The sequence below is a fragment of the Thermothelomyces thermophilus genome, chromosome 4, assembly GCF_000226095.1.
Source record: "Thermothelomyces thermophilus ATCC 42464 chromosome 4, complete sequence".
NCBI classification, from domain to species: Eukaryota; Fungi; Ascomycota; class Sordariomycetes; order Sordariales; family Chaetomiaceae; genus Thermothelomyces; species Thermothelomyces thermophilus.
The window spans coordinates 4,098,345-4,114,639 of record NC_016475.1 but is presented as its reverse complement, the minus strand read 5'-3'; the positions used below and the strand labels follow the sequence as shown (position 1 = coordinate 4,114,639).

Genomic DNA, 16,295 nt, shown 5'->3' with positions numbered 1-16,295 from the left:
GACATATTAATTATACCTAATTAATTAGGTCGAAATGTGCGAGGAATGGAGTGGGAAAGTGAAGATGGTTATTCAGGAGTTCCGCTCGCCTTTCACAATCACGAGTAATAATTACCTCGCGGAGAGTCTGATGCCATAAATTACACAATCCGCCGTTGTATATATATGTATGTACATACATACGTACAAAAGAGGGGCTAGATTACTCGGCCAGTACATTTTTAACCTCTCTGAACAACTCCATGACGGCCTCTCCGTCCATCCCCTTCCGCCACCTCCCCACGTTCCACCTCTCCATGCTATCCAACGTCCTGCGCAGCTGCCGCCACGCGTCGATCATGTCGCGCTCCTCGTCTTCCAGAGATGCAGCCAGCTTCGGGCCCGCCGGCCTCCAGGGCACCTCGTCCACGTCGCAACGCATCCACTCGCCGGTGTAATTGCCGTCCACCGCCGCGGGCGGCGGCGGCACCTTGCCGGTCGCGAGGTACTCCCTCACTACCCTGGTCGTGCACCTCGACACGGTCGAGACGGTGCAGTGCCCGAGCGACTTCTGCTCCAGCAGCCCGGCGCCCTTGAACTTGAGCGCCATCTTGACGGCCGCGCGGAGCGGGGTGACCGGGTCGTGCGTGTTGGAGAGGAAGAGGATCGGGTTGGCCGTCTCGAACTGGCCCCGCGAGGAGGTCCAGGGCCCCATGGGAGCCCTGTGCGGAGGAGAGACGTCCCAGCCGCTGCACTGCATCATGATGCCCATCCAGATGCCGGCGAACTGGGAGAGCTCGGCCATGTTCTTGTGCTCTGCCTCCCAATCGGGCACGGTCATGTTCACCTTCACAAAAGAAAATATTTTGGTTAGCGGCCCAAAGTTCAAAGGTGGGGATCAGAGTAGGGAGAAAGGGGAGAAGTCGGCTTACGGGCTGTCGCTTGTCGCTGCACATGACGGCGCGCTGGGCGTCCGTCTTGAGACCCATGAGCAAGTTGTTTCCGGGAACCGAGCACATCAGCTCGGAATCCTGGAACATGGCGCTGAGCTGCTCGTACCTGCCCTCGTAGATGCAGTCGAGGATCCAGGCGAGGCCGGGAAACCCCTGGATCGGTGAGTACAGGACGGTGAAGGCCAGCTGCTTGACAAGGCTCTCCCGGAGGATGACCGGGTAGAAGTAGTCCGGGTGGGTGAAGGTGACGGGGCTGGTCCGCAGCCTCTCCATGACCGTCTCGTACTTCCTCCGCACGTCGTCTGCCTGGTCCCCGTCCCGGTAGAGGGCGCAGTCCCGCCCGGCCGCGGCGCAGTAGCGGAAGAACTCGTCCAGCACCTTGTCCGCGTCCACCAGGCTCTCCTTCCACACCGGTCTCTCATACAGCTCGGCGTCGACTACCCCGTCCAGCAGCAGCCTCCCGACCCGGTGGGGGAACATTCTCGCAAAGGTGGCGCCGAGGTAGGTCCCGTACGAGAAGCCCCAGTAGACCAGCTTGCCCCTCATCTCCCGCTCCGCCGCCGCGCCCGCCTCTTCCTCCTCCAGGTCGACCCACTCGTCCCACTTGTCGACGATCCTCGCCATGTCCCGCGCGACCTCCCCCGTTCCCGACCACGCCAGGCCGCTGGCGCCGCCGTGCCGGTCGTCACGGCTGCGGCACAGCGCGTTGACGCCGCGGTGCCCGGCCTCGAGGTACCGCGTCGCCGCCTCGCTCTCCCCGACCAGCCCGTACGCGGTGTTGACCTGCTCCCACTCGACCCGGCGCAGCAGGCCCTTGGCCGCGTCGTCCTCGCACGCCGGTCCTGCGCCGCCGCCGCCGCCGCCGCCGTCCTCGTCGTCGCACGCGTCAGGGGGTGCGGGAGCCGCCCAGCAGTCGGCCACGGGCGTGGTGAAACCGACGCCGCGGGGGTCGAAGCCGAGGATGGGTTGATCAGTGCCGAGGGCGCGCTGCAGGGAAGGGCCCATGAGGAGGGCGAGGAGGGCTCCCGAGCCGCCGGGCCCGCCCGGGTTGATCAGGAGTGGTGCCTTCTTGGGCGGATCCGTGGTGGTGTGGTCCGACGGGGTTTGGCCCTGGGACGCTGGCGGGAGAAGGACCAGGGCGAGGTGGACCTTGGTCCCGTCCGGGTCATCGTTCTCGTGCGCGTAATCCATGGGCACGGTCAGGCGCGCGCAGAGGAAGGAAGGGTTGATTGCGGTGTAGCAGGGGTGCCAGGCCAAGTCAGGGCTCGGGGTGATCTTGGGCAAGGCCAGCAAGTGTCAGGTGATGATTTGTTTGCAAATCTTGGCCGGTGTTGGATGAGATGGAGAAGAAAGTGTAGAACTCACCGATTCCCATGGGTTCATGGGATCCTTGAGGGAGGGAGCCGGCTCATCGACGGTAACTCCTGGCGTCTTGATAGCGGCGAAGTATCGGAAGTTGGCAAGGCAGCCTAGGACGATGAGGCTCGCCAATATGCCGCCGAGTGGGGAGCGCCATCTCGAGCCTTGTCGGCGACTCGAACCCGCCGCCTGAGAATGTGGTTGCGGCTGCCATAGGTGACCAAACTCTTTCGAATTCTCTCCCATGTCGTCGGTGTCCAGTTTCAAAGCTTGGGTCGAAGAATGCGACTTGCGGCCCCAGGATGAAGGGCGGATGATGATTTAGGACGCGAAGTCTGACCTTGACTTACTCTACTTGGTAGAGTAGCATCCAGGCCCCCGCAGCTTACGAAATACCGCTAACCGAGATCCTGGGATAGGTAAGGCAACCTCCAATCATGAGGACGAAATCCTGAGCTGCAAATCTGGTAAGTCCTGGTTGCTCCTCCCGCTCTTATAATGAATTCTTACCGGGATTGACACCGTTCCGGGACAGGGTTAACGTAATCTATTGTTTTGCCTGCGCAAACCGAACACGGCCAGGGCAAGGGAAAGTTGATAGACGAGACACAGGACGGGGCTAAGGCGGCAGCGAAGAACGTGGCTGTGGAGTGACCCAAGAGGAAAACTCCAATTTCAAGCACTTTTTAGTCTCGTGTTGGGCCACTTCGTGTTGCGATGCCTGTCCGGAGTAATTAGACAAAACCACGAATCAACAGATAACTTGTGATAATGAAGTAGATATTTTGTACAGCTGCAAAGCATGATTAGCCACAGCCAGTTTTTAAATCATGCTAGATGGTATGTGGGTATGGACATCAGGAAAATGCGACCGAGGTGCACTTTCCGGTTCAGTTGGCAGACTCGATCGTGTTCCTCAGTCGTTGCTTCCTTCTTAGAAGTCTACATCTGCCCAGACTCCCATCCAATCGCGGATCTCAGCGGGTCAGCGGGGTAATTCCGGTATAGTGTAACGGTTAACATATCGCGTTTTCACCGCGAAGCTCGGGGTTCGACTCCCCGTACCGGAGTTTAGTTTTTGCTGAAATTATAGCTCTGAGCTTAGAAGGACAAGGATAAGTAAAACATATGATTATCTAACGAAAGTATCTACAAAGTACTATCTATCAGGTATCTTGCTTATAATTACTATAGTGTGATAGGTAACTCTCTTGGGGCAGTTCTGTCTTCTAAGATCTATCTCCTGGCTAACGTTCCAAAGACTAGCTACCTACTATATACCCTCTAATCTACCGTTACGTATAGTGGTCCTATAATTTTAACAGAGCATTACAGGCCGCCCTAACCACCTATAGTACATATATTTTTAATACTATGTAATATTATTATTTTAATCTCTAAAATATAAACTAATGTAATTTATTTTGGGATGACACTAGGTTATAGATCATATAGAATCTAGTACTAACACTATAGACTTGGTTAGATCGCAATAGGAAGAGGAGAATTATAAGCTCTACCGTGTATAATGATTTAAAACTTGCAGTTGTCCGGACGCCTAGTCTAATGCAACCATACCATAGAACCCTGTATAATAACCACTGCATTCTCCGTCCTCGAGGTGGCGCAGGAGCCGGATCACATCCGGGAAGAGCCGTGGTGAGCAGGCCTACCGGGGTTAATTACAGACCTGTTCTTCTCCCCGATGCATGCCTATCTAGCTCTCTCCAGTCATACCCAACGGCCCGCAAACCTCCCGCCGGTCCCGATCATAATCCTCATAGAATCTCGTCCACATGACCCGATCCGCACACCGCGGCCGATCCGGCCGCTCGGCATCCTCCTCGCCATCGCCGCACGCCGGCAGGGCCGCCGCCCACTGCTCCGGCGAGCGCGGCAGCCACGGCTTGGGCAGCGGCCAGTCGCTAAAGTGCACCAGATAGGCGCGCGACACCTCGGCCGTGGCGTTCCACTCCGCGTCTGGGTCCTCGGACAGGTAGTGGCGGTGGTCCTTGGTGCGGAACTCGCCCGTGAGCAGGGCGTACCGCCGATGCGGCAGGATCATGGCCGAGTCGGCAAACAGGGCGTTGAGCACCTCCATGTCGAAGGCGCCGGACGAGCGGGCCTCGGCCAGGATCCGCTCGAAGGTGCGTTGGTTGGGCTCGATCAGCATCACGTGGGATGCGAGAATCTGGTCCTTGATGCTGCTGGACGACGACGAGGCGTCGTGGAGCCAGTACGCGCGCGGGACGGCGACCGGGGCCAGCGGGGCGAGGAAGCAGTGGTCCATGTTGTTGAGCACCATCGAGTCGGAGTCGAAGACGAGCACGCGCGTGTAGTCGGTCAGGGCGAACGCGTGGAACTTCGTCAGGCTCTTGTGCCACGTGGGATCGCCGGCCGACGTCGAGAGCACCTCGACCGGGCGCAGTTGGACGTGCGGGTACTGCGATCGGATTCGGCTCAGGGCGATCTGCTCGCGGCTGTCGCCGGGCTAATTAGATGGTTGTTAATAGGGTTCTGTTTGTGCTTCGTATATAGATGCTGACGAACCTCGGCCCAATCGCGGGGATGGATCAACACCCGATCAAAATGCGTTCCGTACCGGTCGAGACGCACAAAGTTCATGATCTGAATGGCTTTAGTGGATGTAGAGAGGTCCGTCCCGGCCGGGTGCTGCCTACCGCGTTGCACAAGTAGTTGATATCCGTCGCATACTGCACGTACGCAAACCGCGGCTCCTCCTGCTCGGTCGTCCAGTGCGGCTGCAGCCCACCCCATGCTTCCGTGGACCGTTGACTCGCCGCTGTGACGAGACGGAGTCGGTTGAAACTGACCAGGATCACGCATGCTGCAATGCCGCAGGTTGCGATGATCGCCCGTTTGGCGGAGAGCAGCATTGGGCAACCCATTTCTGTACAATACAAACACTGGAGTCTGGAGGATTGACCGGAAGGCCAACCGCGGCAAGCTTACTATGTAAAGGATTGGGAGATAGACACCGCTGTCGCGTCTGTCGCGGCTGCGCCACCGGCCAAGCGCCAGAAATAGGCAAGCTGAAACGGAGCAGGACGGGGCCGGTTGGCGTGAACAATCCCTGCTCGTGAGCTGTTTCGAAGGGATTGGCCGGGGAATGCCAAAGTGCGGCGTCAAAAGTAGGGCTGGGCGTTGTCATGACTGACCACGACAGTATTAGACCGCTTCAATCGGAACCTCATGACACAATCTCACACATGGGAAAGGTGAACGCCAGGTGCACATGTTTGGACCTCATGAATGTATGAAAACTCAGAGAGAGGCGTCTGCAGGTTTGGCTGGAAGGGCTCTCCGCGGGGTGGCCAGGAGTTATAACCCCGAAAGTTAATCTATGGACGAAGGCCTTGCTTAGTGTTTAGCATTGCTGGAACAATGAGATTGACGTTTCATCGAGAATGGAACTGAATTCCCGTGGAGTTGGTCAGAGCAGCAGAATGATCATTAGTACACAAGCCCGGGCCCCGGCTATCCATGCAGGATTGCTATGAGCATCACAAGTTTATCAAGGAGATTTGCGTTCAAGAAGAGGCGATACTCTGCAATGATAGCAATCAACCCTAGAAACTGGATTGTAGGGGAGCTCGAGAGGTCAAATGCGTTGCCTAGATCTTACAAGCGAGGCGGATGCAACCTCGCTGTTCTCGCGCGAATGCAGTATCATTCATCGAGAAAGTCTTCTTGGGTCTTATCTACCCAAATCAGGATGACAAGCACAATGGACAGAAGATAGCCGATAGCTGGACATTGGCACCAATATGCGCCGGTAACGGAGATAGATCGGGTATTCTATAAGTTAGACCCCCTGGATTCCGAACACCCCACATTCCAAACACGTGGCAAACCCACACCTAAGAACCAACCTATCTTTTTTAACACTATATATTATAACTATATCTAACCCACTAAAGTATAGGAACCCTCCGATTTAGTACCTTCAGGCTCGCTCTCTTTAGCTATAATATCCTCTATACGGCCGGCCTTAATCTAAGCCCTATAGACCTATTTAATTAAAGCAAACTAGCTATTTAAGTTAATTTATACCCTCTTTCTTTTTGACGGCTAGGCTACTTCTAACTATGCCTTTAGAGCTTCGTTTTTCTATCGTAACTAGGCTAATTCGAAGTCCTTTTATATTTAAAAATGAGCTTGTTTGGCCGAAGATTGACTGAGTTGTAGTAAGTTCAAGTTGAGGATTTGAAGTAGCGGTATGGGTGTTAGGGCTGTTCGGAATGTGGGCTGTTCGGAATGTGGGGTGTACGGAATCCAGGGGGTCCGACCTACTAATACCGCTCTTCTCCACTGATGTATCCTCCTCTCGGCTTGGCTCGCTGCCGTGGTGGACTGCGCCTCTTCGAGCGATGTGATTCGATGCCAAGTCCAGTTTGCTTGACTCTACAACGAGCGACCGTACCAATGTAACTACAAGGACTGCCTGAATGTTGCCGGCGTGAAGGATGACGGGCTGGAGAAGAAGCTGCCCGTTGCTTTCAAACAGGCCGTGGCTGAGCGCGGGATTGATCTTCACCTCCTCGATGCATCCGCCATCGAAACTGTGATTGCAGTGCCATCTGATACCCCTGGAATCACAATCAAGCGCATCTCGCCGCCCACAAGCCTGAGCGGTCCAGCCACTACCTCATCGGCACGGGCTTCCACATGTCGCTTCTGTTTGTCCTTTAGCATGACTATTACTCAGGCAACCGTTTTGCACTGCCAGATAAACATACCCATCTCCGTCTCCCCTCAACTACCTACCGATGAGACGATATCCTCGGCAACGCTGTCGCTTGACCTAACACCACATTGTAACCGTTCAGCATGCGGTGGCGGCTGCCTGGTGCCCGGTCGACTCTACCAGCCAGCGTTGCAATCCTCCTCCTCCAGCCAGAAGGCTTCAATCAGCAAGCAGTAAAGGAGCAGGGCTCGGGGAAACAGTTGCTAACAAAAAAAGGGGGGAACTGCGCAAGACTATGTGTACGGGTTCGAGGAGCCGGCGGAAAGAGGGGAAGACAAGGGGTAGGGCAGACACGCGTCTGCCTTGGCGAAATGAGGATTAAAGAGGCGTACGTGATGTACATATTCGAGGAGACAGGGTATAGAGTGAGGGAAAGGAAGGGAGGAAGTCGAGAGTACAAGAAAGGGACGTCGGAGGAGAGGCTCTTATTTATGTCGCAGGCGCGCTGGGGGTTTAGACGCGCCGCTATTCTACCCTATTTGGAAGGGCGCTATTCCCGGCGGGTGTAATAGCACGTTCAAGATTACCGTTAAAATGCTGGGAAGTCGATGCGAATGCTCTTCAATATTTAGACCGAATAAGCAACTCCAAAAGCATGTAAGAACAGCGCCTTACAACCGTACAATCTTTCTCTTGTTGAGAACTGCTGATATTGACGTTCCAGATATCAACTTCAAGCACCGCTGCCGCCACCATGACCAGTAATTAAGTATTGACGAAATGGACGATATTGGTGAAAGCTAACATTATGACAGTGCCTGTGAATTCTAAGTAATTACCGATCGTTCTCAGTCGTCCTCCCAGACCAGCACCGACGTAAGTCCGTAACAATGCGTCGTGTACGCCGAACTCGACATCTAATTAAAACATTCCCGAAACAGCTCGAAAAGATGACCGAGGAGGAGCGCGCTCGAGTGAGTCATTGCATCGAGCTGACGCAGAACGGTAAAGGTGCTATGGGAGATCGGATCGAGGCCATGAAGGAGAGAAGAGGAAGAAGGCCAGGGCCGAACAGGGCCAGGGAGCGTCGTGTCCCCAGCCTGTCCCCGCAGTCGCCACCACTGCCGAGCCGGCGAAAGCCCCGACGGGAGAGGAACCCCTGGCCGATGAGGTTTGTACAGACATCATTTTCGCGTCTCCCGGTCAGACTCTGAGCTCACTCCTGCAGGACATGGACGGATGATAATTTACCATTGCTATAAACATCCTTATTTTAATATTGCACAAGTAATAAAAGTTATCATTGCTCACGTCCAAATGTTTTTAGCTATCCACTCATCAATGAGAGCGCGTCCTCGTTCTAGCATAGCAGAATGGCTCATGTCCCTTACGATATCCTCCCTCAACCCTGGCCTTACTGACCCAGCGACTGCTTGACGTAATCCAGCAGCAGCGGACCGACGCGCGAGGCGATGAGGCGGTCGCCTTCGAGATTGGGGTGCACACCGTCGCGGAGCATGGAAGAGGTGAAGCCCTGGTAGCAATCGGCGACGACGATGGGCGACTCGGTCGAGTTGAGGCCGGCGGCCCACTGGGGGATGCGCGAGTTGATGGCCTGGATCGGGCCGTTGGAGAAGGGGAGCGGGATGACGAGGTCGACCTGCGGAAAGAGGGTGGTCGGTCAGCCGCTTGTGCGCTAGGGAGGCCTAATTACCCAATCCTTGTGACGAAGCATCTGGGGGGCACACTTACAATGATCTTGGTGTTTGGGTTCGCCGCTCGCATGATCTCGACCATCTTGGTGTAGGCGTTGATGATCTCATCCGTAGTGTGCCCGCGCACGACATCGTTGGTGCCCAGCATGAACATGACAATGTCGGCAGGCGTGCTCCGGAGCCAGTTGGCCAGGTAGTTGTTGGCGATGTCGATAGCCAGCCAGCCAGAGTGGCCCTCGTGGTGCTGGTCCCAGTTGGCGGTCTGGGGCTGGCAGCCCTGCGGGTTGCTGTTCTGCGACCCGACGTACTGCACCTGGTCGGCCAGCCCGGCCGCGGCCAGCTGGTCCCACACGAAGGCGCGCCAGCAGGTGATCTCGGTGATGCTGTCGCCCAGGGGCACTGCTATCTGTTAGCAGCCGATCGAGAGTCGGGTCAGAGTGGTATAACCCGCAGGCCTTGAGGGCTCACGTACTGATCCGCAGCTTTTGGGCTTGACGCTCCGCCACCTCCACTGGGCTTGCCAGGGCCAGGCTGGCCAGGCTGAAGGCCGAGACGAAGCTCAAGATATGCATGGTGGTGGTTGGTACAGGTTGTGAGTTGTTTAGACCTAGCTGCACCTGGATTTGCAACTTGGAAGTCTTCGAGTCGGTCTCGAGGCCTCGGGGGGTAAGGTCACTTTATATCTTCATGATACCCCCCCGAACCTGCTCTCTTCCCTTCCAGCTGATGGACACTGGCAGGACATGATGTCCTAGTCTGACTGGGGCGCTTATACAGATTAAGCAGCAGGGACGATATGGATACTGCAGGCGGGAGCCTCCGATAGGGGGTATAAGCTTCTTCGTCAGTGTCTTGACGTCTTCCAGAAGACCTCTAGTAACGTCTGTAACCCTGGTTTATGCATGGTTTCAAATACCCGGTCTCTGTTATAAGCCCCTGTTCGGGCGGCAGGAAGTCCGTGGCGCGAAATGCCACCAAAAACAGCTGGTAGTTAAAGTGCTCCGTCTCCCTTTTCGGGTATCTTAGAGCTTGGTATTCCGTACACGCCGGTAGTGGTAGGTAGCCAAGCCCGACTCTCATTGGGGAGACCATTTCGAAGGATAATTAAATAGCCCAATTAGCGGAAGTCCTCGACCGGCTGCTGTGCGTGACACGATCCCCGCCTCGGTATTGTAACCGAAGATTGATTGGGGTCGCTCGGTGTATATACATACTTACATTCCTGGAAGACTCCGCGATTTGCTGCGCAGACAGTGGGGTGCCAGTGGTTGGGGTGCTGATACGGCTGTCTCCTTACCGTATGTGCCACGAGATCAACTCTGGCGGCCAGATCAGGAGAAATATTGTCTGCTACTAATCAGACCGTTTTTCCTTGATTTAACCGCAGAGGCTCGATGCTTCTCTGGTCTGCACAGCGAAACCACAAAAAGACTGACTGACGCCAAACCAAAGTCGTTTGCAGGCGTGCAGAAACTAGCAGTTTGTTAATACAGGCCAAAAAGCGAAGCCTGCCTCACCAGGCTTGATTCTGACAACTGTGAGATTCGAACTCACGCCTCTTGCGAGAACGCAATGCAGCCCCTTTTCAAAGGGGAAGGGATTCCTTGAGTGCGTCGCCTTAGACCACTCGGCCAAGTTGCCGTGGATGTAGTTGTGGAGACAAACCGCGCGACCGCAAAAGAGGAAGCCACAGTGAGTGGAGGTATCCTGAAGGTTGCTAAGCCTTATACAAAACACTACGCTGGAAGATGGACGAAAGAAGGATCTTGCTCAGACCACTAAATCTTTTACGGGGGGGCAAACGGTTGGTTGAATGCGGTAGCTGTATTAGCGAAAAGCTCGGTGGCAAGCTGACATGAGCCCCCTTTCTTGTCTTGCTGCTGCAATCATGGGCGGTGAGGGGTGGAATCTGTGGTTGTTGATCAATTTCAAATCGGGAATCACAACCCCTGAGCGAGGCATGGGCGGGCAGGTGGACTGCATCGACCCTAGTGTTGTTGCAGGTTGCGTGAATTTGAGATATCGTTGGTCACATCCGGCATGTATAGTGCAAAATGAACAGAGATAGCAAAACTGAGTCAGCCACGCAATTATGTGTTCGATGGGTGGCGCATTTTGGTCGAAGAAGAGCAGAGAGTGCTTGTGAAACGGGAGCGGCTCTCCGTATTCGAAAACAACAATAGGTGCTCCTAGTTTGAAGTCGCTGACTTTAGATTTCAGGGTACACATCCCTGGGAAGTTGTCAGATAGCCCGGAAAACGAAAGTGGTGACAAAAACTCACGTTCTTCTGCGGAGCGGGACCTCCATCCTGACTTTTCGCAACAGGTCATGGTCGATATCCGCGGTAGCGATCTCAGGCTCCTCACTGGTATCCCCAAGCTCGGCCAAGACGACACCCCACGGGTCGACGATCATGCTGTGACCGTAGCTGACCCGCTTCTCATTGTGCCTCCCCACCTGTTTTGGCCTTAGATACAACGATCAGTAACACGAGACCAAGTTCGGGGCATACCTGAGCAGCAGCAACGACGTAACACTGAGTCTCGATAGCTCGAGTCCTCAGCAAGACCTCCCAGTGGGCTCTGCCTGTGGGAACGGTAAAGGCGGATGGGTAGGTAATGATGTCGGCCCCAAGGCGTTTTAGGGCTATGCTGATTTCGGGAAATCGCAGCTAAACAGGGTCAGCAGAGGAACGATAAGAACGACGAGCAAGACTGACATCAAAACATATCGTCGACCCAACCTTCCCGAGGGTCGTGTCAAAAGGGGGAAGAATCTCATTTCCCGGTTCCACTGAGCTGAAAACATCATGTCAGAGTAAGGTAGGGAGCACAATAATTAATATGCCATGGGACTTCAAGGGAAACGCGTACTTGCTCTCTTTCAACACAGGCCCGTCCTTGATGTCGACATCGAACATGTGAATCTTTTGGTACCGATGGGCAATTTCACCGCGCTCATTAATCCAAAGGACGGTATTTTTCACCTTGTTGGAATCGAGCCCCGGCTCGTGGACTCCAACGTGAATGGGCAGCTTCTCTCGGCGGGCTTCTTCCTGCAGGCCCAAGACAAACTCGCTCTTGTCTACCGGCCGGACGAGGGCGACGGTCTCGGCTGGGGAGCTAGCAATGTAGTCGCTCGCTTCGGGCAGGAAGAGGGCCTGCACCAAGACTCAGCCCCTGTATCCAAACGGGATCAATTGAGGAAAGCCCAAGATCGATTGGGAGAAGCTGACCTTTGCACCAGCCTGAGCTGCTTTTTTTACAAGGGTACGGCACTGGGAGAGGTTGCGGGCCATGCTGGCCGTCGACGTCAACTGACCTACTGCCTAGCCCACGAGCCCCGAGTCAGCCAGTCAAGTGGGAAGCATGGCGAAAAATAACACGGAGGACAGAGGGCAAGTAAGCTGAAAGTGGAACCCGACATACAATTCGCACCATCATGTCTGCACAATGCCACAGCTCACCCACTATCAGTTCTCGGATCTTTCCAATGATAGTTTCGTCAACCGTATCTCGTAATTCCCGTCGATGGGTCTGTGGCGGCGCCGAGTCCCAGTGTAGAAGGAACGTTGGTTGAATGAAACTCGGCAGTCGAGTGGGAATGCCAGCCCCGCACAAGATGAGTGTACGGAGTAGAGCAGCACGCAATTGCCGCCAGTGGAGTTCTTATCGTAACAAGATTACGGACTACATTCTCTCAACTTACAGGCGAACGTTACCACAGAAAGAGCTCGGCATCAGTCTCTGTCCCCACCACACAGTTGGCCAGTGGTCGTTCTGTAATAACTTGAGAACTCCGACTCTTCTCTCAGTAAGTCCTACAAGGATGTTGATCGTCATGACACCAATATCCACGTAACTTTTTGCTTTTTAACGCTGCCCTAGATATGAGGCGACCATTTTGTCGCCTTCTCGCAATCCTTTACCCCGATAAGCGGGGACTCTCTTTGGCTTGAACAAACTACCCGTTTTGGCAGTAAGTTCCTTGAACCCCCCCCCCCCCCCAAACAAGTTGACTTGCCTGCTCTCTCCATTGTCCCATCCATAGAGCCTTCCTCAAAGTTCCTCTTCCACGTCCAATTGCAGATGTCTCGGAACCTAACTAACGGCAGGAAACTTGACAACGAAGATTGATTGGACCTCAGCATGACTCCGCCATACATGTACAGTAATGTCTCGCCTTGCTTGCTCACTAATTTGGCAGGCCACCAACCGCAACAGCCGCTGATCGACGGCTACACATACTCACGCATGTACATATAAGCATGCCGATTGGAGCATTGGCAGCAAGGTTGACCAAACACCGACCTACGCGGCTACCGGTCGATGCGGTATTCGTCGAGGAGCCGACACCGTTCAACGTTGCGCCTCCCCGCTTGGAAACTGACTGTGCATCCTGCAGCCCGGGCAGAGCTACCAGTGCCAGTGCTGCAGGTAGCTGCAGCATTGCACGTGTTGCCGTACCGTCATCATCGTCGACTTGGAACTTTGCAACCCCTTGTCTTGCTCATACGGAGTCCCCAACACCTATTGTCGCACCGCTCGGAGATCCGAGGGGTAAGAAACGCGGCTGCTGGGCCAAAAGCATGGCAGCAAAAACGAGAACGAGACCAATGAGGCACATGGAGGTGAGGTTGAGACATTAAAATCTCCCTGAAGAAGCTGCGCCGACATGTCCATTTTTGGACATGTTTCAATTCGTACAGTGAGGATTCTGAATGAACCTATAGCTCGGTCGTATTCAATTGGGCTTGGTGATTGTCTCGAGCGAAAGTGCGACATCTGTGACGAGGGTTCGGGATCGAACCTGGACCGGCGCTGTACGACACAAGCCCCCGCAAAACCCGTACACTACATAAATCGCTTCTCGGACTCATTTCTAGCTCCCTTCCCTTTCTCATAAAACTGAACCTGTTCATATTCTGAAATCACACCTACGACATGTCAGTTGCTTGGTGGCCAGCGGCGCAGCGAGTTGTGGGTCTGTCTCGAGAACAATACCAAGAGCGCGGCAACGAACAATATCAAGGGCAACCGACTATTGCGGAGCGCGCTTAAGTACATACCGTCAATGGCCCACAGGCTCACTATCTGTCATTGTACCCCTGCAATACGCTACATCCCAAGGGATCATAGTATTCTTTGAGACAATACGCCCAAATCAGCGTCGGCGCCGACTGGGAAACTGGCCTAGGCCCTGGGATTGTTCTCTGAACCAGAATAGAGCTCGGGCTGCGAGGCAGCCTCCCATCTATGAAGCGGCCAGCTTGCTCGGATATCACCTCTCATCTATTGCTCTCAGAAGATGGCCCACCTCGGCTACCTATCGTGGCAACGGTCAACCACCATATAAACTGGCGTAGACATACGTACGACTGTTGAGCGCCGACCGCTTCAAAGACATCGACTCTAGCTTGACGACACGTTCACGAGATAACATGTCCACCAACACCACCACCATCACCACCCCAACCCCGGGGACGGGGCCCCCTTCTGCCAACTTCAACCCGCTCAACCAAACCTCCTTCGTCCTCTATTCGGACGGCACCACGCCGATCCCCTTCAACACCCACAACGTAACCGAGATGTACCTCCAGGCGACCTCACTCTCCATCCTCTACGGCACGCAGGTCGGGGCCTGCGTCATGATGCTGGCCGTGGTGCTGGGCATGACGCCGAGCGCGCGCTTTCGGCGGGCGCCGACGCTGGTGAGCATCGTGGCGCTGGCGCTCAACGCGGTGCGCATGGTGCTGCTGGCCCTCTTCTTCACGACCACGTGGGTCGACCTGTACGTCCTCGTGTCGCAGGACGCGGCCGTCGTGCCCCGGCGCGCTTTCGTGCTCAGCGCCGCCGCCACCGCCCTCAGCGTGCCCGTGACGGCGCTCATCCTGGCCGCGCTCTCCCTGCAGGCGTGGTCGATGCTGCGGTTGTGGAGCGTTGTCTGGAAGGTGCCCGCCGTGGCGGCCTCGCTGGGGCTGGTCGGCTTGACCATGGGATTCAGCATCACGACCACCGTTATCCAGGTGAGAGCGATTCTGTTTGCCGACCTGGCTTCCATCGCCACTTGGGCTCGGCAGACGTATCTGTGCCTGATCACGGCGTCCATATGCTGGTTCTGTTTCTTGTTCAACGTCCGGCTGGTCATGCACATGTGGACCAACAGAAGCATCTTGCCCAGCATGAAGGGTTTGAAGGCGATGGACGTGCTGGTGATCACCAATGGGATCTTGATGTTCGTGCCGGGTAAGGCCTTCTCGCTCTCTCTTCGGTTTCCCCTCCCATAATTATACCAAGCATTTGAGCTGACTTTTGGTGCTCTTCCGAAACAACCACAACAGTTGTCTTCTCTGGCCTGGAGTTTGGAAACTGGGAACGCTTCGAGCCCGCCTCCATTACCCAGACCTCCGTCATTGTCGTCCTCCCCCTTGGCACTCTCGTCGCGCAGCGTCTCGCCAACCCCAGCTGGTTTGGCACCGGACAAAGCGTGCCCGACTCGGCCAGGAGCACCGGCATGACCTCATCCATCGTCTCGCGCGACGGAATCTCGGGCGATACCGCCGTCAGCACCGCCAATCGCCCGCTTCTCATGAGCAGCCGCGGCCATCATATCCACAGTGACGGCGTTCATCGCGGCGGTGGGAAGGCCGCCATTTCGACGCGCATTGCCGCAGCCAGCCGTCGGTCGATGAGTTTCGATAAGGGCCAGGCGGAGAATGCAGTAGAGGTTGACATGTTGGCCGGCGGAGATGTGGCCCTCGTTGATCTGGAGCGCGGGGTGCGAGTCGGCTACGGTATCGAGAGGAGGGTGGAGCGCTTGCCGACGGGCGGTTCATAGGCTGAGCTGCTGTTCGATCGCTCGATGAAAGGGGCCGAGGCAGGCTTGATTGCACCTTACAACACTGGTGTGTAGAGACGGAGGTCCGAGCGGCGTCAAGGGCCGTCTCAAATTGCATTGCCAGCGTTTCTTTGCTGGTCCTTGAGGGAGCCATGGTTCAATGCTCCCTTGCTTGCCCATTCATTCTGTCGGTAATTCTTGGCTTGCCACGAATGGGGGATCGTAACTGAGAAAATTACGGCGCTGTTGTAATATACTCTTGCCAATACTCACGTATGCTGCTGGTCATTGATCAAAACTCCGAGCCATGTGCATTGGCTCTCTCATAATATCAGTATCGGGAGCCAGCACTTTTAAGTACTCCCGGAGCAAGAGCGAGGATCTGGAATCTTCCAGGATGCAGTTCCCATCACCCCTGGTCACTGGTTATTCTCAGTTTCCTTATCTTAAAGTCGAGATTAGACAGTTCGGAAGGAAGCCCCGGGTTATCCACATAACTAAACACTCCTTCCTTTCTTGCAGTGGTTGGAGTTCTATTGGTCCCATTTTCGCTCCTGGTGCTCTTCTTTGACATTTAGGCACCCAAGGGCCGAAAGGGACCAGGTATTCCTAAACTTCCTTTCCCAACTCTTGCTCACGTACGTGGCTACTAATACACTAGTTATTGATATTCATTTTTTCGGAGCCGCTGCGAGTAGCGGCCCGCGATTCGTTTGACACAACAACAGGAACGGACTAGTTAG

The 16,295-nt window shown here is 55.1% G+C and overlaps 6 protein-coding genes and 2 non-coding genes across 8 annotated transcripts; 3 read left to right on the top strand and 5 right to left on the bottom strand.

The window, feature by feature from the left end:
* Positions 1-53: 53 nt before the first annotated feature.
* On the bottom strand, positions 54-2,738 carry MYCTH_2307610 (uncharacterized protein). The gene is made up of 3 exons (XM_003664570.1): positions 2,298-2,738; positions 912-2,207; positions 54-826 (listed from the first exon to the last, which is right to left on the bottom strand). Exons 1-3 carry the CDS (start codon positions 2,313-2,315, stop codon positions 203-205), a joined length of 1,938 nt encoding a protein of 645 aa, XP_003664618.1. The 5' UTR covers positions 2,316-2,738; the 3' UTR covers positions 54-202.
* Positions 2,739-3,289: 551 nt separating this feature from the next.
* On the top strand, positions 3,290-3,361 carry MYCTH_t121. Its single transcript has one exon. It is a non-coding gene; the product is annotated as a tRNA-Glu (tRNA).
* A 401-nt stretch (positions 3,362-3,762) lies between these two features.
* MYCTH_2307608 (glycosyltransferase family 8 protein) lies at positions 3,763-5,276 on the bottom strand. Its single transcript, XM_003664569.1, has 3 exons — positions 4,973-5,276; positions 4,842-4,919; positions 3,763-4,782 (listed from the first exon to the last, which is right to left on the bottom strand). Exons 1-3 carry the CDS (start codon positions 5,186-5,188, stop codon positions 4,009-4,011), a joined length of 1,068 nt encoding a protein of 355 aa, XP_003664617.1. The 5' UTR covers positions 5,189-5,276; the 3' UTR covers positions 3,763-4,008.
* Positions 5,277-7,856: 2,580 nt separating this feature from the next.
* On the top strand, positions 7,857-8,260 carry MYCTH_2307606 (uncharacterized protein). The gene is made up of 2 exons (XM_003664568.1): positions 7,857-7,875; positions 7,941-8,260. The coding sequence occupies exon 2, from the start codon at positions 7,950-7,952 to the stop codon at positions 8,211-8,213; it is 264 nt and encodes an 87-aa protein (XP_003664616.1). The 5' UTR covers positions 7,857-7,875; positions 7,941-7,949; the 3' UTR covers positions 8,214-8,260.
* Positions 8,261-8,413: 153 nt separating this feature from the next.
* MYCTH_53698 (carbohydrate esterase family 3 protein) lies at positions 8,414-9,286 on the bottom strand (the record flags this gene model as incomplete). The annotated part of the gene is made up of 3 exons (XM_003664567.1): positions 8,414-8,659; positions 8,752-9,113; positions 9,187-9,286. 3 exons carry the CDS (start codon positions 9,284-9,286, stop codon positions 8,414-8,416), a joined length of 708 nt encoding a protein of 235 aa, XP_003664615.1.
* Positions 9,287-10,243: 957 nt separating this feature from the next.
* MYCTH_t117 lies at positions 10,244-10,355 on the bottom strand. Its single transcript has one exon. It is a non-coding gene; the product is annotated as a tRNA-Leu (tRNA).
* A 568-nt stretch (positions 10,356-10,923) lies between these two features.
* MYCTH_102295 (uncharacterized protein) lies at positions 10,924-12,155 on the bottom strand (the record flags this gene model as incomplete). Its single annotated transcript, XM_003664566.1, has 7 exons — positions 10,924-10,945; positions 10,997-11,172; positions 11,228-11,386; positions 11,435-11,513; positions 11,589-11,875; positions 11,951-12,043; positions 12,144-12,155. 7 exons carry the CDS (start codon positions 12,153-12,155, stop codon positions 10,924-10,926), a joined length of 828 nt encoding a protein of 275 aa, XP_003664614.1.
* Positions 12,156-14,218: 2,063 nt separating this feature from the next.
* Positions 14,219-15,195, top strand: MYCTH_2032939 (uncharacterized protein; the record flags this gene model as incomplete). Its single annotated transcript, XM_003664565.1, has 2 exons — positions 14,219-14,960; positions 15,020-15,195. Coding segments are annotated over 2 exons (918 nt in total), but the record flags the coding sequence as incomplete, so codon positions are not given.
* Between the last annotated feature and the right edge of the window lie 1,100 nt (positions 15,196-16,295).